This window comes from Mytilus edulis, chromosome 5, assembly GCF_963676685.1.
Source record: "Mytilus edulis chromosome 5, xbMytEdul2.2, whole genome shotgun sequence".
NCBI lineage: Eukaryota > Metazoa > Mollusca > Bivalvia > Mytilida > Mytilidae > Mytilus > Mytilus edulis.
Window position 1 is genome coordinate 70,134,804 of NC_092348.1, and position 27,823 is coordinate 70,162,626.

Consider the following 27,823-nt stretch of genomic DNA (forward strand, 5'->3'; position numbering starts at 1 on the left):
AAGCTTATATATACAGTAATCATATAACGAAGAAATTTCTGCGCATTTGGGAATTGTCCACTCTACAGACTGTTGTACTATTTTTTTCATCATCAGCGCCGATAGCCATATTGACTTTTCAAACCCGTCTAATAGATTCTTTTCGATGCTTCATATTCATTTGACTACTTTTCATTAAGTTTTTAGTTAAAATTGAAAATAATACATCATTGTCAATCAATATTCCTGAATCTTTTTAATCCAAATAATTTTTTTTAACCATATCTTAAATAATAAGTTCAAATTGTTTTTAAGTCAGTTAATGTAGAAAAAAAGTGATTTGTTTCCTCTTTTATAATATTCATTTTGTAAGGACAACAAATTTGAAAATATATAAGGATATATTATATTTCAAAATCAAATTAGATTATAGAAAGTTTGAGAAGATTCAAAGGTATTCCATGTTCAATGGTTGGTAGTTTATTGTAGCTAGTTTCTTAAAGGGCTATCAAAGAATCTTCAAATACGATAGCATGTTTGATTGTAGTATAGTCAATCAATTATTCATATACGGTTTTCATGTGTAAAACTGTAAAAAGTCCATGTGCTTCTTTTTTGACGTCCTTTTACTGTCAGTTTTAGATGTCACTTTCACGAGTAACTGACAGCACATTGATTCTTTTGATTAGAACAAATAGAGGATACGCAATATAATGCATTTTACTTGTAATCGCTTTTGTATAGTTTACCCGTTTATTATTTACAATAGATGCTCCAGATATAACAGTTACAAGTCCTGTATATACACAAAATGATGTAAACAGAATAGTAACGTGTAATCCTAGTGGTAACCCAAACAGTTATACATACCATAAATGGCAACACAAGTCCAAATACGGGGAGATTATACGAGAGTTTGAAGGAAATAACACCTTGAAGTTACAAGATGCTGGAATGTTAATTAGATACCAGGACAGTGGTGAATATGTGTGTACAGCTAGTAACGGTATAAAAGACAAAGACAATCGGATTGAGCAGACGGGATCTGGATATGTTACCGTCAATGGTAATACCATGTTTCAAGCAGTAAAAGCCTATACCATAATTTACTCATAGTACATTATTAAAACTATCTTTCAAGAATACATCACCGATATGACTAAACTATAAAATGGTCGTTATATCATGAAATGAAATCAAATTGTTAATTTCCGGTAAAAGATGGACCAAAGATACCAGAGGGACAGTCAAACTCATAAATCGAAAATAAACTGACAACGCCATGGCTCAAAATGAACAGGACAAACAGACAACCAATAGTACTGTAAATGAACTGTTCATAAAATGTTGAAATCTAGCGTAGATGACCAGAAAAGATTTAACACATGGTACAACTTTGCCTTTTAACTGTCTTTATTCGATTGCCACTGACTAGTCGTATATAGATTTATACTTAATCGCTTTTTGTATGCGCAAAAAAAATTATGTGGTGTAAACATTTCTTCATGAGGGAAAAAAGTATGAACGGTTTAAAATTTATATAAGATACATATATGTAATATAATTAAACGGAAAGCTTTGTTATGCAAATGATACGCGTATACCATGTACCAGTATTCAATCAATAACTTTATTTCTGAAAAGCATTTACGAAGGTATATATATTAGTAAACAAGAAGCCTGAACAGTTATATAATAATGCAAGCCCTTTGACACTAACAAGAATGTGTTGTCGTGCTTTTTGTTATTCACGGAATGTTTGAATAGTTTAAACATTTGTTCCATCTGTTCCATCGATTGACAAGCGATTGTAAAATTATAATCAGTATTTTCATTAAGAGAGGTTAAAGTAGATTTGAAACAAAATGAGTTTTTGAAACTGGTATTTTTCATACATGTATTTTACATCGGCGGATCCAGAATGGTTCATAACTGGGGGCCAACTAACTGCCTAAGAGGGGGACCGCTCTGGTCATGCTTCAGTGATTCCCCATATAATCAACAATGATTTTGCCCAGAAAGGGGAGGAGGGAGGCGGCACCCCTGCCCCCCCCCCCCCCCCCCCTTAATCCGCATCTGTTTGGTCAGTATTTAAAAGATTAGCAACACTGAGCATTTACAAATATCCATGAATGTACGTATACAGATTTTTTTTTATCTCATCTACATTACAGACTCGGCTTTTGTTTGCTCTTTTGTTATGACCAATTCAAATAGCATATTATAATTTAAGCTGAACCAGTGTTTACCTCAGACGCCAACGATGGACTCAAACAGTTTGGTGAAATAAATAAAGATGTAGATATATATGTTAATGTGTATAGTATTCCAAAATTCACAAATTTGGAATGGACTCGTGATGGTCACCCATTAACAACACATAACTCGGTAAAATACAAGACATTTAGTTCTCCTACTATTGTTAGGGATACGATTCATGGAAAAGAAGTACAACTAGAGGGTTATAATGTAACACTGACTATACATAATTTGAAAAAAGAGGACTTCGTCATTTATACTGTTACAATAACAAATGGATTTGGAAATATAATATATCCTATTATATTGGAATCTTCTAGTAGGTATATTAATCAAGAAGACGATCTGTACAATTTTGATATTTACTATGCAAATACTGTGGTATATGACGTAACTTTGATATCACGTTTAGGGATATATTTCTAATATGAAGATTTTTAAATAAAAATTTAAGTGCTAATTGTACTTAACATTATGTCTTCCTTCTTAATATGTTTGTCTTGGTAATGCACTTTTAAAATAAATTACATGAACGCAAATTTCACAAATACACATAACACACGATTGTATTTCATATCTATAAAAACAAGATGAATGATTTTCCCACCAAAAACAAACACATATTAAGTTTTTGTTATCACATAAGAAACACGACGGGTGCAACATGTGGAGCAGGATCTGCTTACCCTTCCGGAGCACCTGAAATCACCCCTAGATTTTTGGTGGGGTTCGTGTTGTTTATTCTTTAGTTTTCTATGTTGTGTCGTGTGTGCTGTTGTTTGTTTGTCTTTTTTATTTTTAGCCATGGCGTTGTCAGTGTGTTTTAGATTTATGAGTTTGACTGTCCCTTTGGTATCTTTCGTCCCTCTGTTAAGCAAATGAAAAAAAAACCCAGATCTTTTATGTTGAAAGAACAATTATTCGAATTAACTACACGTTTGCCCATTTTGAAGATATGAGCATTTGTTTTTAGAATTCACCGCAATTTTCAATGAGCTTTAATCATGTTAATATTTAAAATTAATGAAAGGCATTATTATATTCTTCAACTACTACATTTTCCTTTTCCTTTTTAATTAACATTTACGACTGCTAGCATCTATTAACTGTAAGGTTATTAATTGATTGATTTTGATGAATAAATCGAAGTTGTGTTGTTGACACATTCCCCATTTCCATTCTTAATTTTGATAATATAAGATAATGTCTTTTTCCAATATAGAGCTTAGATCCATTTTTCGCAATTGCTCTGTGATTTAATTTTGTTTGTCGATGGAAAAAAAGAGCAGTTAAAATAAGTATTTATATTTGTGTACAGTGGTTGATAATAAATTGTCCCTAAATTAAAGAAAACAACAACGACAACGGATTAGATCCATTTTTCGCAATTGCTCTGTGATTTAATTTTGTTTGTCGATGGAAAAAAGAGCAGTTAAAATAAGTATTTATATTTGTGTACAGTGGTTGATAATAAATTGTCCCTGAATTAAAGAAAACAACAACGACAACGGATTTTACCTTATCGGGCATGACAATGTATTTTATATATCAATTAAGATAAAAATAAACTACTGTCTCTGGAAATGTTCATTTGGCTGAAATAACAACACATTATGTGTTTGTGTTTTAGTTCATTATTTTTTCAATAAACCAGGCCCTTAGTTTTTCTTGTTTGAACTGTTTTGCATTTTTCACTTCGGAATATAAACAACTGGGTTTTACTCATTGTTGAAGGCCAAACAGGGACATAAATTATATTTGTTAATTTATATGTCACTTTGTCTCTGGTGGAGAGTTGTCTGATTGGCAGTTATACCACATCTTATTTTTATAGGTAAAGACCAAATTTAGTTCGAATCAAATATGTTGTACGATATTTTACGTTCAATGCACTTGTGGTAGAGCTTGCGAGGTGAATACGTTAAGTATTCAAGAATATTCTTCCAAAATCAGATACAATTGTAAAACTTTTACACTAGTCGGACCTCATTGACATGTGTATCGCTTTAACAAAAAGAACGCTTTAACTTAACCATCAAGAGGCATTACTAAAATTGTAGCGAAAAATGCAAACTATGACATTTTTATCCTGTCTCGCTCATTATGTGTTTACCTAAGAGTTTTCCCCTTCATTTTCCTTTTATTAATATAAACGATAACCTATTGTGTAACTGAGTCTCTCTTGACCACATGTTTTTTTTTATGTTTTAATGGGAAATATACTACTGATGCGTTCAATTAACATTACATTTGTCTTTTTTGTTTGCATTTCTCGATCCTACAACGAAAATATAATGAAAAATATTTATATGTTTCATTAAGGTGCGCCAGAAACACCAGGAAATTTTAGCAGCATAAAATCAGCAGACACAATTGTCACTGTTCAATGGGATCCAAATGTAGATTGGGGACATAAACAAACATTTTACCTGCAATACAGAGTCCAAGGATTGTTGGAGTGGATTACCATTTTAATTGGTGAGGAAGCTATCAATGAATCAAAGAGACGAAGAACATATACATTAAGCAACTTACAGCGAGGAAAAGTCTATGAACTGAAAATGTATGCTGAGAATACAGCAGGGAAAAGAAGTAATGCTACAGACATTTTGATTGTTTTTACTGGATGTTCAGGTGAAAACTTTACTATTGTCAATATGCATCTATTACTCACTATTTATATCATGCTCTGCACGTTTCTGACCAATATCTTATCACACGATACCTTTTATAAAAAAACCTGCTGTAAGTGTTCGATCTTCGAAGACGGAATATCCTCATGAATGTCGAGTTTTCTGTCAGAGCTTAAGGTAGCTGGCTACATTTCGTTTTTTTTTCATTTAATGGAACCACCATTTATTATTGAAAGTTTTTAAAATACTAGCAATGTAAAACAAAATAACCGTAAACTTTAACACAAGAACAGATGCACAAATAATAAGAGTAGCATAAAAGTAAGTGTTATGTTTTTCATTGAAATTCCTTCTGCTCATAGTAAACTGAATACATACAGAGGTGTCCTATGTTATCTGCAGTAGTAAAACCTATTTTCATCTGGAGCTGTAATTTAATTTAGATCTGTATAGTTTGTGTTTATACTGACTTGTTTTATTTGCTAATGAGCATCAGTGAATTGAAAAGTATTGAATTTACCGCATGGCATTAGTCTAGCTTTACTAAAATTATGAACTTGACGTAATATGCATTTACGTTTCTGACTCTAGTTAGATTAATACGCCAGTTTCGAAGTTCTATTTTGCTTTTTATATTTATATAAAAGGAACTAACAACTACAAATTGATATTTCGATTACCGGTCTCTATAATAATATTTCATTCAATGTTGAAGCTTCCTTATTGTTTATTTTTGTTATTGTAACACCTTATTGTAATTTATAAAGTATACACCATGTTTCCATTTTGAATTTAAGTATATAGGCGATAATATTTTGCAATCATTTTAATCATTGAAGGACCCAGTTTTTAATTATCGATGGCTGAGCTATTTGATTTAGTAACTTTTCTTTGTCATTGCAATTTTTTACAACACGTATTTATTTGTGGGACACATGTCTTACTACACAAAGTAGCATAGTAACTAGTCGAAAGACATATAAATTTATGGCGTTGTCATTTTGTTTTCGACCTATGAGTTTGAATGTCCCTCTGGTATCTTTGGCCTCTCTTTTACAAAGTATTGCACCATGCCCACGTTGAACTGAGTTAATAAAAGACATAATGAAGTATCACTCTACCTTAATTATTTATTCTTACATTAATCAAACTATTGCTAGCTACTTCTGCTTCTGTTTTGATTTGGATACGTTATTTTTACAAAAGTATACCGCCGTTATTTCAGAAAATTACCATTTCAAACCATTTGCCTAGACAGCTGTTGAGCTGTTTAAATTGATTTGAATAAGAGGAAGCATAGATTAAAAAAAACACAGACGAAGAAATAGTATACCTTATTATCTTACCTCCTTTACATATCTAGAAATATGATTGGTTAAAACAAGCGCGTTGAGACCGTTTATATTTTATTTGATGTTAGTAGGTGTTTTTTTTCAATTCACGGTAAACATCAATATCACAATGTGATATGGTAAATTTTTGTATTCTTGTTTTTCATTTTTGCTAATGTCCTTAGTCTATATTCTTTTATTTTGTTTCTTTGTTACATATCACGTGGCGTGGCACCATACTTACACATATTATACATTCCGTTATTGTGTTATTGTGCACTAGTTAATTTTTGTATTCGTGTCTTTCAATTTTGCTAATGTGCTTCGTCTTTATGCCTTTTTGTGCTTCTATATTATATATTTGTTTGAATTTCTAGTGATTAAGAGATTATAACACAATATTGAATAGTACGGGTGTACCCTTTTTGACATTTTTACCTATTATATATACAAAAAGATGTGGTATGACTGATAATGTCTGTTTGTTTTGTTCACACATCGTTGTCAATATAATAGAATTGATGTGACTGTCTTACAAGTAAGAGGTTTAGCTAGCTTCAAAACCAGATTTAATCCACCATTTTCTATACAAAAAATGTCTCTATCAATTAAGTCAGGAACATGATGGTTAAAAGCCAGTGCGTTAAGACCGTGTATATTTTATTTGATGTTAGTGGGCAGTATTTCAACACACGGTACACATTTTCTTATCCCAGGCATAGATTACCTTAGCCGTATTTGGCACAACTTTTTGGAATTTTGGATCCTCGATGCTCTTCAACTTTGTGCTTGTTTGTCTTTATAACTATTTTGATATGAGCGTCACTGGTGAGTCTTATGTAGACGAAACGCGCGTCTGGCGTACTTAATTATAATCCTGGTACCTTTGATAACTATAAACATCAATATCAGGATGTGATATGGTAATTTTTTGTATAATTATCTTTCATTTTTGCTGATGTCCTTAGTCTACATTTTTTATTTTGTTTCTTTGTTACATATGACGTGGCTTGTCACCATACTTACACATGTTATACATCCCGTTATTGTGTTATGCAATAGTAAATTTTTGTATTCGTGTCTTTCCATTTTGCTAATGGTTTTTGTCTTTATATAGATATAGGAAGATGTGGTGTGAGTGCCAATGAGACAACTCTCCATCCAAATAACAATTTATAAAAGTAAACCATTATAGGTCAATGTACGGCACGGAGCCTTGGCTCACACATGTTAAGATAGTCGGTTGTATAAATTTGTTTCACAGTGTGCTATTGACCGAATAGTACAAACCGTTATAAATCAAGTTTGTTGTTGAGCTTGTATGGTTGTTTTTGTTTTTATGATGCTTTGCTGTGCTAGAACGAAGAATACAAGATTACATCACTTAACATAAAAAAGAACACACATATTTAAGTAGCGAAAACTGTTTAAGGTAATCACAAAAATAGTGGTTGATTATGACTTGCGTATCCTATCATGATTCGCTTAATAGACGGTAACTGCTTAAAAAATATGTTGCATCAGATTTTCATGTGCCATGGTTTACACTTCTTCGAAAAATTTCAAAATCGGAGACGGCATTTGTTTTGTTGACCTTATTACATACCTGTGTCACATATGACTACGGATATACATGTACATGTATATTTCTAAATCCCATTCACACCTTAATATTCTCGAATGAGGCATTACCACAAGCAAATTATTACAGGAATTAAACTTGTTTGATCACTGTGACATGTGTCACAAGTGGAGCACGAACAACTTAATATCCTTCTGGAGTAAACAACTTCATTTCTGGGTTTAATGGGATTCGTGTTTTCAATGTTTTGTTATTGTCATTCGTCTTTTCTTCGTATCTTTATATTTTTTACCAAGGTATTGTCTATTTTTATTTTTATTTGATTATTAAATGCACTTTGATATATATTCTCTCGTATTTATTTCTTCAATAAAGCTTCTTATGGTTGAAAGGATTATATTGTAACGAAGCACTTCTGCAGTAGGTGATACGTATCATACAATGTATATTCCTGATTTGTATAGAAAATTTACAATGTATTCCATTGGCAAAGATAGTATCAAAAAAGTGTCTTATAAACTTACAAATCTGAATAATCAAACCATGCAAATATAATATTGACGAACTATTTTTTTTGTTATTTTCATTACAGAATTTTCAATATCGAGTGCAGTTATTGGTGCTGTAATAGGTGCTGCTATTACTATAGTGATCGTATGTGCTTCAGTTTTAACTATAAAGCTATTCAAGTGGAGAACAGGTATGATCTTATGCAAAAGTTTATATACACTAAACTTTATTATAGACAATTATCTTTTTATGAAAATTGTTTAATGCGAAACATACTAACGCTTACTGCAAATTGGATTCTTTTGGGTTCTCATTTTATTTGATATACCATCAACATTGCTAAATATATGACTGTCAGCAAAGTGAATGGTTTAGCGCTATAAAACCAGGTTTAATCCACCTATTTCTACATTTGAAAATACCTGTACCAAGTCAGGAATATGACAGTTCTTGTCCATTCGTTTTTTATGTGTTTTGTCATTTGATTTTGCCATGTGATAGGGACTTTCCGATTTGATTTCCTCTGTGTTCATTACTTTTGTGATTTTACTTCTTATTTCTAATGTAACTGCAACTTTAATACACTTATAGGTTATTTTTCATTGTTTCAGTCTTTAAAGATAGAAATACTGTAGTTATAGAAACTATCGAATATTTTACCTTGTCTTTGGTACATATAGAAATGTAGAGAAAATAATATGTTAAAGGACGTGCTATTTTCTTTCATATCAGAACCTGTGTTCCCGCATTAATGCACATCTATTTAATTGTTTTAAGCCAAACAGAAAAGACTAAGTTTGGAGCTTGAATATTGAAAATAAGCTAACGCTATCCTTTTACCCCACTTTCCGCTATATTGATGATATCCTCTCGTTTAATAATTCAATGTTTGATGACCATCTTGAACTCATCTTTCCCATCGACATTGAAATAAAGGATACAACATAAACAGTTAAATTTGCCTCGTAGTTTGACTGTCATCTATATATTAAAGATGAGGGTCGGTTTAAAAAACAGCTCTACGACAACAGAAGTTTCTGTTTGTAAACTTTAAATTTGTGGGTAGCTACATTACAGCAGCGCCAAAATGGCCAATTTTACATTCCAGAGCATCATTCTTTCATTTTCTTGATAGAGGGGTGCTATTTACAAGAAACTCTTCGAACCAAGATTTCTAAATAGTGAAGTTGAGGTCATCACTCCGACAATTTTACGGACGCTATCAGAACTTGGTTGATCGTTATGGAATATCTGTTTCAGAGATGTGGACGGATATGTTCAAATTTTTGTTACAACAATCTCGTCCTCCATTTCCTAAATATGACCTACAGAATTAGACATATTACAACATTTGTATTTTGAAGGTGCAACACGACTGGTGCCACATTTTGAGTAGGATCTGCTTTCCTTTCTGAGTTTTTTTATTTTGTTTGTATTGTTCAGTTTTCTATGTTGTGTATTGTTTACAGTGCTTGTCGTTGGTCGTTTTCTTTTTGTTTTGTTTGCCGTGCTGTTTATTTTTGACTCGTGTATTCTAATGTCCCTTTGGTATTTGTCGCCTCTCTTCTGAAATATCCAACTATCATCCGACTTGTTTCAGTATATATAACTGTAATTAGAATCTTTGAGTTGTCTTTATGGGTATTTGCCTGAGATTTTTCGGTATTTGCTTGAGATATTGTTTACATTATGGTCGACCTTTCTACAGCCGTCACGATTAAATATAAAAAAGAAGATGTGGTATGATTTCCAAGGAGACAACTCTCAACAAGAGACCAAAATGACACAGAAATTAACGACTATAGGTCATCGTACAGCCTTCAACAATGAGCAAAGCCCATACCGCATAGTCAGCTATAAAAGGTCTCGAAATGCCAATGTAAAACAATTCAAACAAAAATATAAACGGCCTTATTTATGTCCCAAAAAATGAAAGAAAAACAAATATGTAACACATAAACAAACGACAATCACTGAATTATAGGCTCCTGTTCTGACTTCAGAATATAACTTGTTTGAGGTGTTGATTGTTTCTTGCAATTATTTCCTCTCCTTCAGCCACCATTAATCAGCAACAACAAAAAAAGAAGGGAGATACGTTCTGTCTTATTTATACCTCGAACAGTCATTACGCACACATGTTTCACTACTTTTTATCATCATCATTATTAACTTTTTTTTTTTATTAATTTCACTCGGTATTGTTAAATGTAATCGCACATGTGTTGGTTTTTATTATTGCAGGGAGGAATAAAACAAAAAAGTAAGTTGATAAATTTCTCCACAAATTCTAGAGTTAGCAATGGTAAAGGGGATTTAAATACAATTTTAAATAGACTATAACACATTTGTGCATATATTGTTAAGCGCTTTTGTTTTATTTTCAAAGTTAGATAAAAAAAATTGATTAAAATTGATAATACAACTACAAGAACAACAACAGCAGCTAAATGATGCAGAAAATATTTGAAAACGAATGGAAACTACATAGAAAAATAAAAACTTATTATATCTGGAATTATTCTTCTGCCCCAAATTGTCTGTAAGAACAAGACACTGACAATGCTATTTAAATAACATCTGCACCTTCTATTGTATAAAAATTGATAAACAAATTTAATTTGATCACATCTTAAAACAGCATAGACATTGATTTGTATCTATTTTGTAGTAGTTTTAGTATCAGTTGTACAATTATACTAACATTTCAATTATTTAGAAGGATCCTTTTCCTCCTGTTCCATTGCCTTCTGTATGCGAGATTGCACGTATGTCAGAAATAGAAACATAACTTGAAATAAACGTACGATGCAATAAAAGAATACAAATTCTTTTTATCAGTTAAAATTCTTAACTTATAGCACAAATCCCAAAATGAATATTTCTAAATTCTATAAGTATTAAATTCAATACTTTTTTCAAATTTCTTATTCTATGGTGTTTTTTTAAATACAACTATGATGGGAACAATATACTGAAACATCCATTTTTTGGAATATGTACATATATTTTAATTTAATCTTTATTGTGTATTTCCCACAAGACAGTAAGAACTTAATTATTCCACATATGTTTTCTTTTTAAGAAAAGAAAAATGTTATGAAAACACTGGTTTAGAGGAAATTCGGAAAGGGGATGAGTACGATGAAGTTAGAAATACAAGTGGTAAGTATTTAATCTAAAAGAGTTTGAAGATACTGTGCCATTCAAAACTTATAAGTTGATGTATGAAATAAAAAAAAAAACGAAAAATTGGCAGTGCTATGGCAAACAACAACAAAAAACGACGAAAAGCACATCAATACAAAAATACAAAATAAAAAAACAAAGATCGTAAAACACGAACGCTATCGAAAACCTTGGGGAAATGTATATCATAATAGGTGTTTTGAAAGAGTAAGCAATGTCATTTATTCAAGCACAAATTCGGTTATAAGTTTCGTTTGTTAATGCGCTAATTGTACACAAATTGATTGATTGTGTTCACCAAACTTACAACATATCCATTGTCATCTGTGACACAGATATTCCATAACGGCCAACGAAATTGTAATGATTTTCGTTCAACTGCAAAGGGATTAATGCCACTATATCGCTTGGAACTATTGGTCCGTTTGTATCATTGTTAATAAAATCCCTCTAACAAGCAAATCTTGAAAGCAAAACAAGCTCTAAAATATGGTCACAACTAGGAGATAAACACCCAGCCGCACGTGCTCATGTCAAGCACTACTGAGCAAAATGATTCAACTTAAATCTGTAATATTTTCCTATATATTTGAAATTATTCATAGTAAAACATTAGTAGATCTTATAAGATAATCCATGGTTTGATGAACAAAAAAGCTCTGTAATGCAAATCAATATTTTTGTCCTTCGCATATTATATCTATTTACTTACAATTAATTCGTTGATTATGGCTGGTTTCAGATGTTGAGCATACACAGTGAGTATTTGTTTTTATCAACTGTTACAATCGTTTTAATTTAATCACACGCAATCTACACATACAAATAAACAGTAGTTTGACAAAACGTGTTCTTTATTTGATATATTTGCACACAGCAATTTTATTTTAAATTTATTTGATCAATTATCAATAATTTATTGTCCATAAACTTGTAAATACATTCAAAGCTTTTTTCAATGCAAAGATACAATTGTTTTTTGTAAAACTCAATATCCTAGTGGATTTGAGATCGATGCCACGGACGAAGTGGAAGTTTCGATCGTATCATGATATATTACTTGATATTAACACAGATGCATGGTTTACAAACTTAACTTGTGTCCACGTAATGATTTTGAATTTCAAGGTGTCATATTTGAATTTCTCATCAGTAACATATTTTCTCTCTCATCATATAGTGTTTACATGTCTCAATAAGTTCATAACGCTCTCGTATATTCACACTATAGTACTCGTGACTATGCGCCGGGTATAAACAACTGCCCAATAGAGGTTTCCCGATTTGCTACGTATCAGGTACGGTTGGTACGTAACCAACCGTTGGTGCTGTTTTGGATATATTATTTAATGAAAAATTATTGTATTCATTCTGATGAAATTAAAGAAATCAAATTGCATATCAGCGATAAAAAAACTTTTATCTTTTATTTATTTACGATTACACAGCTTCTAGAACACTTTGTTCATGATTTTAAACGAGAATATTTATTGTTGTGCACAAGAGAATGAATCAAACAGTCCTTAATAGAACTGAGTTGCCTCGACCTTTAGATTCTAAATATAAATTTGCGTTTCTGTTTTTTTTTTGGCTTTGATTTTGTTTTGTATATATTTAGCAAATAAATTAGACTAAAGAATGTTTTTTAATACTAAAATAGAATTAATAATATCTTACTGGTGTCGTTATAACAACTTTACGTTTAAATGGCAAAACTGTGATCAAAATTGTGTTGACTTCGCATTAAAATCAATTGTTATTTATTAAGTTATCATTTCGATCATTGCAGCAACATTTTTCTTAAACACAACACACATTATAAAAATACGGATCTATCTTTTTCCTTATATTTTTTTCACTGAACTTTCGGGGTGGATGTAATGATTAGAAAAAAAATGTTGATTATATTACATAACCCTTTCCTCCATAATGACGCCTTTTGACGCCTGTAAAGTGCCTCAATTGAAACGTCTTACCTTCGAAAAACAGACTTAATAAGATTTGTATCCAATATAAAAAGGATATTTATGAGAATATCTGACTGGAATTTCATTGATGAAATATTTGTTTTTCGCAATGCATTTACACTTTAAACCTGATATTTTTTTTTATTGAAAAAATCCTACGCGAATAAAGTATCATTAGTATGTAAAAAAAAATTCCATGGAGGAAAGGGGAGAATGAATATAAATTTTCTGACAATAACGAATCTTGAGTCGAAATATTTATCATTACGATATAATTTCATCTTGTTCGTTTATTATTACATCATTAAATATTGTTATAACATCAAGATTGGTATATTTTATCGCGAGTAAATTTGTGTACTGCACGGGCTTGCGAGTAGTATATATAATCTACGAGGGATATTGTTAACCAGTATCCATCCATTAATCCTTTTTTCGTAAAGCAATGCTAGAAAAACTCCTTACATGATAGCGTATTTTGTTCACTGATTACGGCAATAATTTGACGTTGTATTTGCACTAATGCAATATGAATATCTTTCTAACTCTTGGTATTGTTCTACAGGAAATACTATGTTGCTATACAATGTCTTTTGCATTATTTATAACTGCTTAAGCCTTTCTGGACTCAAAAAAAAGGATTATTTTCATCGGTTGGTAAATAGTTCTAGATAATTTGTTCAGGTAATATGTATCATGAATACGCTCTTACCAAAAATAATTTAACTCTTTGTTTTCTTATTTTTCTCACTCGACTTACTGCGAAAAAAGATAAATGAACTGTTGTGTTTTAAAAAAGGACTATGTTTCTAAGATTTATATAGCATAGTAATTTAAGGTTTTTTTTCAAATAAAAACTTCTAGTCTGAGGGTACATTTAATTTTCTAATAAGAAAGATGCCAAGTGAATACGATATCATTTGATGTGTTTTATCGTTTGAATTTGCCATTTGATTAGGGACTTTCCGTTTTAGATATTCCTCGGAGCTCAGTTTTTTTGTGATTTTACTTTTTACTAGAGAGACGTCTAGTAATGGACTTCTTGTTATATGTATAGCTCTATGGATAATTGCTCAAAGGCAAATTATATCTTTGCTATCAAGTTATCGAAATTAAAAGTAACTAGAAGATATATACATATAATTCATGACTACAATGTCATTTTTGTTGATCATTTTTCTTTTTCAAATTCTCTCTATCTTCCATATTTTGCCGTTCACTTGCAAAAGAATAAACATTGCCATTTAAGGGCAATTACTTTCATATATAACAACAGACAACGCCATCTACACTGAACTATTTGCAGATCTGTATTTTTGATAAATTTGTTATTAAAAATTTCTATCAATCAAGGGCAGTGACTACAATAACAAGTCGACTGTCTGATGATTTGGGATTGCTGATCACTTTTGCTTTTGAAGTAAATTTCTGTCTATTAAAGATTTCAAGATTATAAGCCATACTGTGACCTATAATGGTTTACTTTTACAAAGTGTGACTTGGATGGAGAGTTTTGTCTCACTGGCACTCACACCACATCTTCTTGTATCTATATGGAACAGAAGTTGATCTTTGTTACGGGGACTATATTCTATCTGTGCATGTCATATCCCAAGTTGATTTATTTCATTCTTATTTCACTATTCACTCTTTTATTCCTAAAATTAACAATAAAGAATGAAAATATAACCTTAACATTCAGATTTGTTTTATTGAAATGCAAGTTTTGACATTAAATTTATTTTAACATTATGTTTTTGTTATTGAGGTCAATATTATTTTGTTAAAATAAATTTTATTTGTTCATGTTTTCTAAAAACCTACCAAAATTTAAAAAACTTAAACATTTTATATTGATGTAAAGTTATTACGAACAAAATTTAGATTGGTTTCAAATTTGTTTTGTAATTTAGCTTCTTTTGGTCTATGCAGTTTTAGGGGGAAATAACTCTGAACTATAAACCTTTCGTACCACCGGTTACTTGCAACGGTTGCTTGAAAGCATAATCGAGTGCAAACAATATTGTTTACTATAAATACAAGAAGTAACCACATGAAATTAGTACCAAATTACAACTTAAAATTCTCAAAATAGTTCTATATATTATTTACAAAACATACGTTGATATTACGTGTATACATCAATTATTTCCAAAAGTTAAATGACGGCTCCCAGTTCGTACTACGGTTGGTACGGTAGCAAAGCAGGAAACCCCTAATGAGACTTATGAGAAGAACATCGAATTCGGAAAACATTACACACTCGTTGACCATTATAATGTGTATTTGTCTAAACTCACTGTCGACATGTTTTCGCAATTTTACATTTTTTTTACGAAAACGGTTGATTGGTCTGTAAATCTATACATTTTACATATCACAAATATCGATTTTGTCATCAGAAAATTTAAACATAAGTAAATGTGTATTCTTATCAAACTTTTTTTTATAAATAAATACACATCCACGTATTTTCTTTATAGAGATGACTCTACATGTATCTTTATATAACATTACACATATTTATGAAAAGGTTAACTTTAAACTATCCTGCTGCCTGTCAATACTTTTTGTTAAGCATTGCACAAGTCATAAAAAAGAAGATGCGGTATGATTTCCAATCAGATAACAGAAATTAACAACTATAGGTGACCATACGGCGTTCAACAATGAGCCAAGCCCATACCACATAGTCAGCTATAAAAGGCCCCAAAATTACAAAATTTGTTAATGTAAAAAAAATCAAACGAGAAAACTGGCGGCCTTACTAATGTACAACAAATGAACGAAAACAAAGATGTAACATATCAACAATCGACAACCACTGAATCACAGGTTCCTGACTTGGGACAGACACAAAAATAAATGATTTGACGGGGTTAAACATATTAGCGGGATCCAAACCCTCCCCTAACCTGGGACAGTGGTGTAACAGTACATCATAAAAACAAAGTATAAAAATTAGTTGAAAAAGGCTTAACTCATTAGATGGATACAAATAGAAATACATCTAACAAAAACACAGAGTGGACGTGACCGGGTACTTATACATTTCACACCAAAATGACACTAATTACATATCTGAGAGTACTAGCATTTACTCAAAGCTAGTTCAAAGCCATTTATAACCCCCAAAAAATATGAATCTAATACTAACATATCAATCATTACACATCTAATAACCAATAGATTAAGTGTAAAGACGTCATAAACTGTCAGAGAAAAACATGACCTGATGCAATGCCAAAATATAGGAATCGACAGATTTTGGATCCACGAAAGTGCATATGTATATAACAATAATATTGAATTTGCTTTAAATTTACTGATAATAAAACCAATATTAATACCCATAAAAACAAAATTCATAGATATATAATCACACTGTTAAATTGGTAACCATTTAGAATAATTGTACTTAAAAGATCGGTAAGTTTACTATGATCGTTTCTAAATTGCTTGGCACGGTAAACAACATCTCCGTAAAAATGAAGATGTGCTATCACGTTTGAAATAAGTTTTCTACAGGCACAAACAACTTAAATACCAAATCATTATATATATATAGACGAATTTAGTTAAGGTTTTCAGTAATTTATGATAGCGAAATCCCTGACATAATTTACTAGTTATACATAGACTACGTTCATAAAAACAGACTCGGGCATAGCAAAAGGGTTGGAAGCAAATCGTAAGAGGGTGCCAAAGTAACATCACCATCCAAAAAAAGGAAAATTAATAATAAGGAACTAAATCTCGCCTCTTTTGTCGTAAGTTTAAGTGTAGAGTTTTCCGTGTAAATCTAGGGAAGGACAGTTATTATCGATTACATTTGATTTATTTAAAACAAATTCCTTTGGGGATATTTTTGCAGTATTTTTAGACGATTCATGATTATTTAACGAAAACTTATCACCAAAATAACAGTAAGTGTTGTTAAATTTGTCAGTTAAATGCAATTCAAACGGGTGGTTTTTTTTTCGAGTTTGGTCAGAAACTGATTCATACCAGTACAAAAACAAGTCTGTTTTTAAAGGATCATAATGTCTTCGCTGACTGTTCAAATCGTTAGGGGCATCCATGGCCAAGTGGTCTAAACAGTTTTACTGTAATTCCCAACCAATAAATACCGATGTTTTGAGTTCGGAACCCTCTTGTGCGTGCAATCTATTCCAATCTTAATTGACTAGGATTGTAAGTTTCCCTATCGAAGGTCGGTGGTTTTCTTCGGGCAGTCCGGCTCCCTCAACCCATAAACACTGACCGCTACGAAATAATCCACGTGTCGCTTTCAAGTGTCGCTTGAAAGTGGCCTTCAAACACTAACAATGAATGAATCAATAATGTTAAAACACTAAATCTTTGGGATGTGTTTTAGTTGATTTTAGTCTCTGATTCATAGTTTTTTTTTACTATTAATTCTTTTTGGCTTTAAAACAGCTTTCTGTAACTAGGTCTACTCTCAAACCTTACTTTCGTGTTAATTTGACCTCTTGGTACAGTTTTTAATGCATTTTTGTTATTTAATGCATGTTTAATTCGTCTCACTATTTTTGATATATCACACCTTTGATAAGTGTTTCACTTCTTTTGGTACTATGAACACATAATTTCGAAAAAAAAACACATTTCCGTACTCCATGTGTACTTTACAACAAATTTATTCTTATTTACCTGTGTACGTTATTCCTTCCCTTTCATGAATTTGACCTACCGAATTAGACTATTTTCGGATTTGTTATCACATAAGCAACACGACGGGTGCCACATGTGGAGCAGGATCTGCTTACCCTTCCGAAGCACCTGAGATCAGCCCTAGTTTTAAGTGGGGTTCGTGTTGTTAATTCTTTAGTTTTCTATGTTGTGTCATGTGTACTATTGTTTGTCTGTTTGTCTTTTTCATTTTTAGCCATGGTGTTGTCGGTTTATTTTAGATTGATGAGTTTGACTGTCCCTTTGGTATCTTTCGTCCCTCTTTTATTGTATCTGGCGGTATTTTGTCCAAGGTATAGTTGTCTTACTTATATTGTTTTGATATCACACACCCTTGTTTTATTGAATTTGTATTTATATTTTGTTATAGATCAAACTAAATCGTTCTTTATATGTTTATTGTTTTGTTTAATATGTTTTTGATTGAGTTAAGCCTTTTAAATTGTGTTTTTAAAGTGTGTCTGTCTGTGTTGTAATGTTCACTATTGTTTCACGGTAGGTCGAAGGTTGGCGACTAATTAAACGTTTGAACCCGATGCATTTGTTTGCACCTGTCTTAAGCTAGGAACCTGATATACAGTGGTTATCGTTTGTTGATGTGTATTATAAGTGTTTCTCTTTTCTCAATTTTTATACAGATTAGACTGTTGTTTTTCCTGTTTGAATGGTTTTAGTTGTTAATGTCTGTGTCATTTTGGTCTCTTGTGGACAGTTGTCTCATTGGCAATCATACCACGTCTTATTTTTTATATTAGACTACTCATTTTTGGTGCTCTCCATAGCTTGTTGTTCGGTAAGAGCCAAAGCTACGTGTTGATGACCGTACTTTGCTCTTTAATTGTTTACTCTTACAAATTGTGGCTTGGATGGAGAGTCATCTCATTGATGCTCATACAACATGTTCTTTTATATAATGATTGCTACATATTCATGAAAACTAGTTTTACTCACTTGTCTGGTCAATCTTACATAACAAACATGTCATGTCTTCAAACTTTACATCATGTATATCAAACAACAGTTCAACGTTTCTTTTTCTAAATCATCTAAAGAAAAAAATAGGAATCCGATTGTTTATACTTTCGTGTGTTGTTTTTTTTTTTTTTTAATTAGAACTAGACTCAGGTGTATTTAACAAACGTATTATTTCATCAACGTGAATTCCTCGATTTCATTTGATTATGAAAATATTTGAATAACCACAAGATACTGATATCAAATTTTACAATTGATATTCTCAATTGGAACGACTATTTTAGATGAATTATTATTATCCCATGTTTTTTACAGGTCATGTAAAACATACGAATCACTTGGTAAAAAAATGAACAAAGAAGTATTCAATGTTTATGATGATTTGGAAAATCCTCAAGGTATGTTTCTTTTGTGCAAGTTTCTTTTGTGCAAGCAATCACAGAAATGGGTAAATCGTAGATTATATTTGAGTTGCAGAATACCACTTAAAGACATTAGCGAATACTTAAATGACTTATGTAATACTTCATTCCTCGAACGCATTAAACATGCACCTCATCTTTTGTATTCCCAGATATTGCAGGGTCAATGTATGATGCAACACGTATTGAAAGGTCATACCATAGAATCTCTTGAGACAATGAATACAAGAAATCATGAACATATGTAAGGATGAGTATCACCTTGGCTATGATTCATCTTTGAATCAGTACGGTGATCATTAGCTGCTTAAATCAAGGTCATTTTATCGCTAGAGTATAGCTCTCAGCCGATTTGCGATAGTAATTATACCCACTAGTCTTTTTGTTTAAATTAATAGATTCACAGGAAACAAAACGACGTTCATTATTTTCTTTTGTCATTCTTAATTGTGCTGTAAGCTGTTTATTGAAGTTGAAGGATAAATATTCCATTGCATTCAGTAGGAGGAAAACATAATTATGTAAAAACAAAACGGGTGACTGTGCATTATTGGATAAATACTGGGACAAGATAAACTATTTACATTCATTTTGAAACAAACGTTAACAAAATATTCTGGTTTGACCTGTTATTTTTGCAGTGCGTGCGATTCTCGCAGGTTTATTTTGTTAAATATTATTTTCTGATGAATTTACTATGTTTGATCATAGGTTTACTTCTTTTTTTAGTTGGTGTTCATCATACAAGGCGGTAATTTGTGAGGGATAATCTTGTTTTATTCAGTTACCCAGAAATCTGGTATCAACATTTATGTAATCATGCATTGCCGTTTTGTGCTCTTTCACAACCCTCGTTTAAGTCCCTGTCAACCGGAAATATAAAACGGGAATATCATAAGCTGGGAGGAGGTTTAAGTTCATACACAACTTTTTAATTGCAAATAAGACACAATCAACCAGAGACGAAATGACACAAAAATTAGCAACTATATGTCACAGTACGGCCCTCTAGATCTGCCGTACCGCACTGACAGATATTAAAGGCTCTGAAATGGCAAATGTATATGAGAAAATTAACGGCCAAATTTATGTTAAAAAGAAATGATCGGAAACAAATATATGATACAGCATCAAACGACAAACACTGGAGAACATGATCCTAACTTGAGACAGTTTCAGTACACATTGAATGCACATTTTTATGGATGCCAATTTCTCTCATAAATTTAATTTGGACAGTGATGAATCTGAAAAATATATAGCAATAAATTGAAATGGGAATCACTTACAAGTTCGATACAAATCAGCAAGACAAATAAATAACACAGATAAGACGTAATAGGGTATTTATACATCACCACAAAAAACAAGATACTTGTTACATTTTGTAGGTACTCGCAGTGACTGACAACCAGTTCAAAGCAAATAACAACTTATCAAAAACATTTGTATCTAAGACTACAATATCAATCAGTAAACATTGCAACATCCAATGAATTTAGTGTAAAGACGTCATTAACAGTCAAAGAAAATCATAATCTTGGGCAAGGCCAAATACGTGTATCGAGAGATAGAAGTCAGTGGGCATTTTGTTATAATAAAACACACATGCAACCACGCATCCCATATTGCATCATAGGACCCGACACTAATAATTTCTGTCAACAATACTTACAAAATTTTTAGACAGATTTCAATTTAAAAAAAGCATTAGTATGATTTGTCAATATCGTGACGATGGTTTCATGATTACAGAGTGCAACAAATCACAAATTGATGAGTTCTTTGCAATTGCAAACAACATTGACCATCTACTTAAGTTTACGTATAATTTCTCTAATACAGAAGTGACGTACTTAGATACTGAGGTGTACAAAGGGGAGCGTTTTAAATCGAGTGGTGTCCTTGACATCAGGTTACATGTCAAACCAACTGAAACGTATCAGTACCTCCCAATTACAAGTGCACATCCTAAACATACTTTTAGAAGTATTATAACAGGTGAAACAATTAGTCACATAAGAAACAATAGCAACGAAACTGATCGTAACAAACATCTTCTGACTTTGGAGAATAAACTTATAGATAGAGGCTATGATAAGTTGGAAACTGCAAAAAACATAAACGATGTGAAATACAAGATTAAACGATGCAGTACTCTGTCAGATAATTTTAGACAAAGGGAAATTCCACTTACACTAGTAACTAAATATAACCCTACAGTTATAAATCTAAACAGAGCTATTAAGAAACATTGGCAAATTTTGCAAAGAGATGAATATTGTAAAACAATATTTAAACAGATGCCTATCATTGCGTATAAACGCAGTAAAACTTTAAAAGAGCACCTAGCAAAAACAAGACTTTTAAATAGGACTTTTGAGAAGGGACCCTTGCTAAAATAGAACTTAGCTAAAAAAAATCCCGAAACACCGTTAATTAATTATATATATATATTTCTAGTAAAAAAGGCAATTAGTCATTACGACTCTATAAAAACGATGTCAAGTCTTGAGATTTAAGAATGTATGTTGGCGATGGGAATCTTTGCATTTGTGGAAAGTTTACCCAAATGTTTGTTAATTTGTATGTATTTAACATTGATATATATAGTTTGGTTTTCATTTGCTGATAACAAAATTATTAAAGTTCAGCTTGTTTTTCGTCCTTTTTTCGAAGAAGCCGGGTATCAGATATTGATTGCTGGTACCTTATATTGTACTATCCAATACATTTGTTAAAAAATTACATATTTTTTTTGTAAATAACGAAAAGAAACAATGACAACGAACATAAAATTGAGTCGGAATGAACAAAAGAACGCAAGTTGTCATGTGACATGAAGTTTGCTAAATATTTGGCTTTGAGCATCATGATGAAATATTATCCAAAAAGGTGTTTGGGCGAAACACATTGGTATTGTCAATTTATTTTGTTCTACTACATGTGTTAAGTTGATGCCAGTGGTGGTCCACCCCTGGATCCCAATGGTGGTCTACGCCTGGTTCAAAATGGTGGTCAACTCTTGGTTCCTATTGGTATCATACCCTTAGTAAATAGAGCTTTGCAACAGACAAGATTTACAAAAAATATTTAAATTTTCCGTTGATAAATAAGGTAGTTATTAGAAAATCTTCAGCGTTCTCGGTCAATTTAAATCCGGAAATGCGTTTTTGATTCACGACATTTAGAGCGTTTATTGTAAATCTTCTTTTTTGGGGAGTTGATGGTTCATTGAATTGTAAAGGACAAGGTACGATAAGCATCAGAGAACGGCCTCCTAATTTCGTTCAAATTAAAAGTGACCTGACATTAATTATAATACATTATTTTTAAAGTTTAAAACATATATTTTTGTAAACATCAATATATTTTTCAACTTCCGCTGATATTATTCATGCTCTGTTGCTGTAAAGACCTCAAGATTCGCGAAAAGGCCAGAAAAATGGCAGTTTCTAAACCTTTTTCTGCATTTTAAACTATGAGCGTACCTACGACCCACGATCATATTTATACCAGACATTCCTTGAACATAAATGTTGATGCAGTTCAAATATTTTAGTGGGTCGTAAGTACGCTCATAGTTAAAAATTCAAAAAAGTGACAAAAATCGTCGGTAGTTTTCATTGAATCATCGAAATTTTTAACCGAACTGCGGACCGGAGATGATTTCCGGTATTTACTGGGTCCGACGGAAATATATTCATGGTACGCTATAATAATGGCTAGTTTCTTCAGGACGAAAAATAAACATATTTGAGACAGGAAAACAGGCTATTCCTGTATAATTCATTATTCTTGAATTTAAAGTGACATTTTAGCAGACCGTCGAAATTTGACCCAAAATTAGATGGAACTGTGACAAACTTCAGAGAAATTCTGGGAACGTAATTGTGAATGAATATAATAACTGGTTCATACTCAAACAGTGCATATACTTATTTTGTTTCATAATTGACGAAATCGTCGCCCTGGAATGTTTTAATCTCCGATGATACTTTTGTGAAAAGTGCTTTCTTTCACGTCCGCATTTCTACCAAGTATGGCATGCCAAGTTAACATTTTAGACAATCATTTAATATAGATACAGATGGCGATGGCGAAATAAACTACAGAACTGTGAATAATAACATACATTGTAATTCATATGACATAAGAAGACACCATGTGACAATTTTAATTAGTTAATTGTGTAAGTATAACAATAATCAATATCAACACTTTTATGATCTAAATTATGTATCTTGAGTTATGTTTTGGTCATGGTGTTGAATTGGACTTATTATTTGTAATTGTCACCCTCCTTCCCGTTGTTCTATCTTGACGACAACGCGTGCTACTTCGTATTTCTTGTTTGCAAATAATTCTCTACATATCTTTCCATTAAAATTTGCATGCATAAACTATTTGTCACTGGACGGTCAGGAAACAACATTCAATCAATCATATATCTTCTTAAATAACAGCACTACATGTAGAATGAATTTAAACATATTCAAAAGAATAAAAATAAGTATTGAATATGAAAGGAATAAAACGCATCATAATTAAAGATATCTTGATTGTAAGACGTGTGTTTCGCATACAGAAGACTCATCAGTGACGGTCGAATAAAAAAATGTCAAAAGACCATAAAAGGCTCAATATTCCGATTTTTTTTTTTGCGATATACAGCTAATAAAGGTTATTTATTCCTGAATATATTATCCGTAGTTTTTGCAAACAATATAAAGTTTTGTAAACAGTTAATTCATATAATTGACTATTTCATTAATAATTCATGTTTACACAAAGTGCTAACTTTTGGACATCGTGTTGCTGCATGGGTTGTTTGTTTCATTAATTTTTATTGTGCTATAGCTAAAAAGGTTACAGTCCACAGTAAGACATATTACCCTAACTTGACACTCCGATCCAACTAGTCTTTGTTCTTATCCCTTAATGCCAATAGATTAACGGAAATCAGCAAATACCAATTTTTGAGTCTTAGGTTTGACCAGGCCGGTGTCAGAACCCACGATATCAGGCGTTTTAATTCATTTATTATATTTATTTAATTGTACAATGAATTAATAAAAGGGTGCATACTGTAAGAATCCATCTTATATAAATCCGCGCTTAAACGTACACATCCATCCAAAAGAAATAACTTTTGCAACATATATAGAAATAGAAAGATGTGGTATGAGTGCCAATGATACTACTCTCCTTCCAGGACACAACATGTAAAAAGTAAACAATTATAGGTCAAAGTACGACCTTTAACACAGAGCTTTGGCTTACACCGACCAGCAAGCTATCAAGGACACACAAGTGACTAATGTAGCAATTCAAACAGGAAAACCAACGGTTTAATCTTTTTATAAAAAAAAAAACAAACTAGAAACGAGGAACACGTATGAACCACAACAACCACCGAACAGGTTCCTTACTAGTTGCAAACAAACACAGCATGTGAAAACGTTTAAACAGGCGACAACCTTTACCCTAACCCGAACTTATATGCTTTTATTAGTAACTTGCATGTCCAATTATAACTGTAGTTCATTTTGATAAACAAATTACAAAAACACAAAAACAAAACGAAACAATACAAAATGTAACTTAATCACATGCATGCATTTTACATGATATTTCACAAATCATTTGACACTGACAGGAAAGTGAAAACATTGTTCGTCATTGAGAGTATCCACATCATAATTACAGATAACAAAAATGTTCCATAGATATAGGAAGATGTGGTGTGAGTGCCAATGATACAACTCTCCATCCAAATAACAATTTATAAAAGTAAACCATAATAGGTAAATGTACGGCCTTTAACACGGGGCTTTGGTTCACACCGAACAACAAGCTATATAAAGGGCCCCAAAATTACTACTGTAAAACCATTCAAACCATAGTCCATTTCATCGTGAAAGAAACATCAGTTTATTCTGTACTCAGTTTTCACTTGTCTTTGTCAATTTTCCCTGGCTTCCAAGATGAAATGAATGGATACATTATGTTAAACATAACTATTCTTCTTCTTTTTTGGAATTTTATTCTCATACACACTTGTCCGGGTCTACACTTATTTAGTTTTTATACATTGACTTATGATATTTGGCATACAGTGTATAGCCATGACTCAGATATCATAACAGTCTAATATCAGTATGACATTTACCGTTGATCTCAAGGTACAATTAATTGACCTTTAACTTTCATGGTTAAATGATTGTCCAACCTTAAACCATATATATATATTCTTACAGGCTATGCCATTTTTTTACTGCACAATAGGATTAATTTCTTAGGTCAATTAATGCCTCGTTAATAACTTCAAAAATGATTTAAATCCCCCCCCCCCCCTTTTGCCTTGATAAGTCGTTTCTAATTCACTATAAGTTTTGTACCCATGCAGAGGACACATTCCCATTCCAACCCCTACATCATATTAATTCGTAATTGCCTGGATTAGACATTTTATTCCACACAATGTCTGTATATGGTACAAGTCACGTCTCTTTCATTCCATTAACTGTTAAGTATCTTTGAAAGCTGTTCAAACTCATCTCAAATTATTAAATCCTATATATTCTTGTTTTCACGAAAAAACTTTCACATTGAAAGTCAAACAAAGGTGTTGTAGTGGTCTACAATTTAAAAAAAAATGTTTGCTGTTGCTAAGCAAGATGTGGGATCCTATACTCGATATAGAATTCGTCCAAAAAATAATGATAATCTAGATGTTTATATTATAGTGTAACACCGTATTAGGAAATATATTCCTAAAAAATAACTAAGGTCATACTTCAAAAAATATAAAGAACCTATTATTGCATGGTTGATATGCACTTGTTATGTATCTTAGTTGTTGATCAGCGTGTAGTGACCTACAATTGAACTAAGTGTTCATTTCTAACTAAACATGTTCACAGACAGACAATCTGCATTGCATTCAATTTAATTTGTTCAATATAATGACTAATTGATTTGTAGTTGGCTTTAATTCAAACATGTTTTGCTGTTGCTAAGCAACACTTGTGTTGCTATGCTCAATACGAAATTTGTAAAGAATAAAAAAAGATGTATATGAAAAAATATTGGAAGGAAACTTCAAATGGAAAGAAATATCTTCAAACAACTGCTTAATTCATACTTAAGAGTGGCAAGCACCAATTTTTTAACCGTTGCTATGCAACATTTCTGTTGCCAAGGTTGTTTTAAGCATATAATAAACAAATTCAAAGGGTATTTTCATTTGTGACTTCAAGTTCTTCTTGGACAAACAATATTATTTGCAAATATTTAAATTTTTACTGATAAAGCAATTATTATGTGATAATTTTCATTCTTAATAAAAAAAATCGTTGCTAGGCAACCTTCCTTTCACCGGAACACAATACAATCATTATTTTTTTCAAATGTCTACACTAAGACCATCATTGATATCAATATAAACTTATTTGGAGAGGGGGCCAAAAATAGCCCTTATCATACCTTGTCCTTTACAGCTTATTTACATTTGATTTGGAACTTGTCATATACATTACGATTCTGGTTTTCATTTGCTGATAAAAAAATTATTAAAGTTCACCTTGTTTTTCGTCCTGTTTTAGGTTTAACGCCATTGAAATCGTAAGTATGATTATTATATTGATGCTCATCTGAAAATGTAAAAGTGATTATTATTTACTGCTGACGAATGTTGTACTTAAAAAAATATTCAATTTGATTTTGCAATACTGCGTTTTGTTTAACATGTCGAAGTGAAAATGTTGGTCATGAAATATCAAACGACACCAAACGTTCAGCTACATATTACACAGAATGCAGGCTAGTGGATTTGCAATACAACAGTAATAAAAGTGCACAAAGAAATTCAAACACTATAAAAACTATATTAATACTGAACAAAATTCTACTTTTTCAATTCAATATCCCAGAATTTCAATTTCAAACGCAACTATATTGCATAACAAAATGAATTTCATAAAATAAAAGGAAATACAAATGACATTAAGTATGGAGTATATTTGTGAAAGCGTTACAAAAGCGAAATTAACAAGAAAGTTATAAATCATGCTAAACATTAATCAGCAATTCCACCATTTAAAATGTATAAACAAACAGATAAACTGTCAAAGTCATGGCAAAGAAAAAGAAGAAAAACAAAAACAAAAACAAAAGGCAAACAAACGACAAACAACAGTACCAAAAATTCAAGATATGAAAATAAACACTAAGCAAACAAACTCTAATAAAAACGGGGGGA

General features: G+C 31.6%; 1 protein-coding gene across 1 annotated transcript in view; it reads left to right on the plus strand.

Annotated features, from left to right (window-relative positions):
- The window catches only part of LOC139524352 (synaptogenesis protein syg-2-like), a 39,151-nt gene that overhangs the window by 8,213 nt on the left and 3,115 nt on the right, over positions 1-27,823 (plus strand). Inside the window, exons 4-12 of the mRNA XM_071319118.1 lie at positions 749-1,045; positions 2,213-2,557; positions 4,561-4,872; positions 8,377-8,484; positions 10,539-10,557; positions 11,380-11,459; positions 12,226-12,241; positions 19,454-19,536; positions 27,168-27,186. Of these exons, the coding sequence (XP_071175219.1) occupies positions 749-1,045; positions 2,213-2,557; positions 4,561-4,872; positions 8,377-8,484; positions 10,539-10,557; positions 11,380-11,459; positions 12,226-12,241; positions 19,454-19,536; positions 27,168-27,186 (1,279 nt within the window). The remainder of the gene's footprint in view (positions 1-748; positions 1,046-2,212; positions 2,558-4,560; positions 4,873-8,376; positions 8,485-10,538; positions 10,558-11,379; positions 11,460-12,225; positions 12,242-19,453; positions 19,537-27,167; positions 27,187-27,823) is intronic.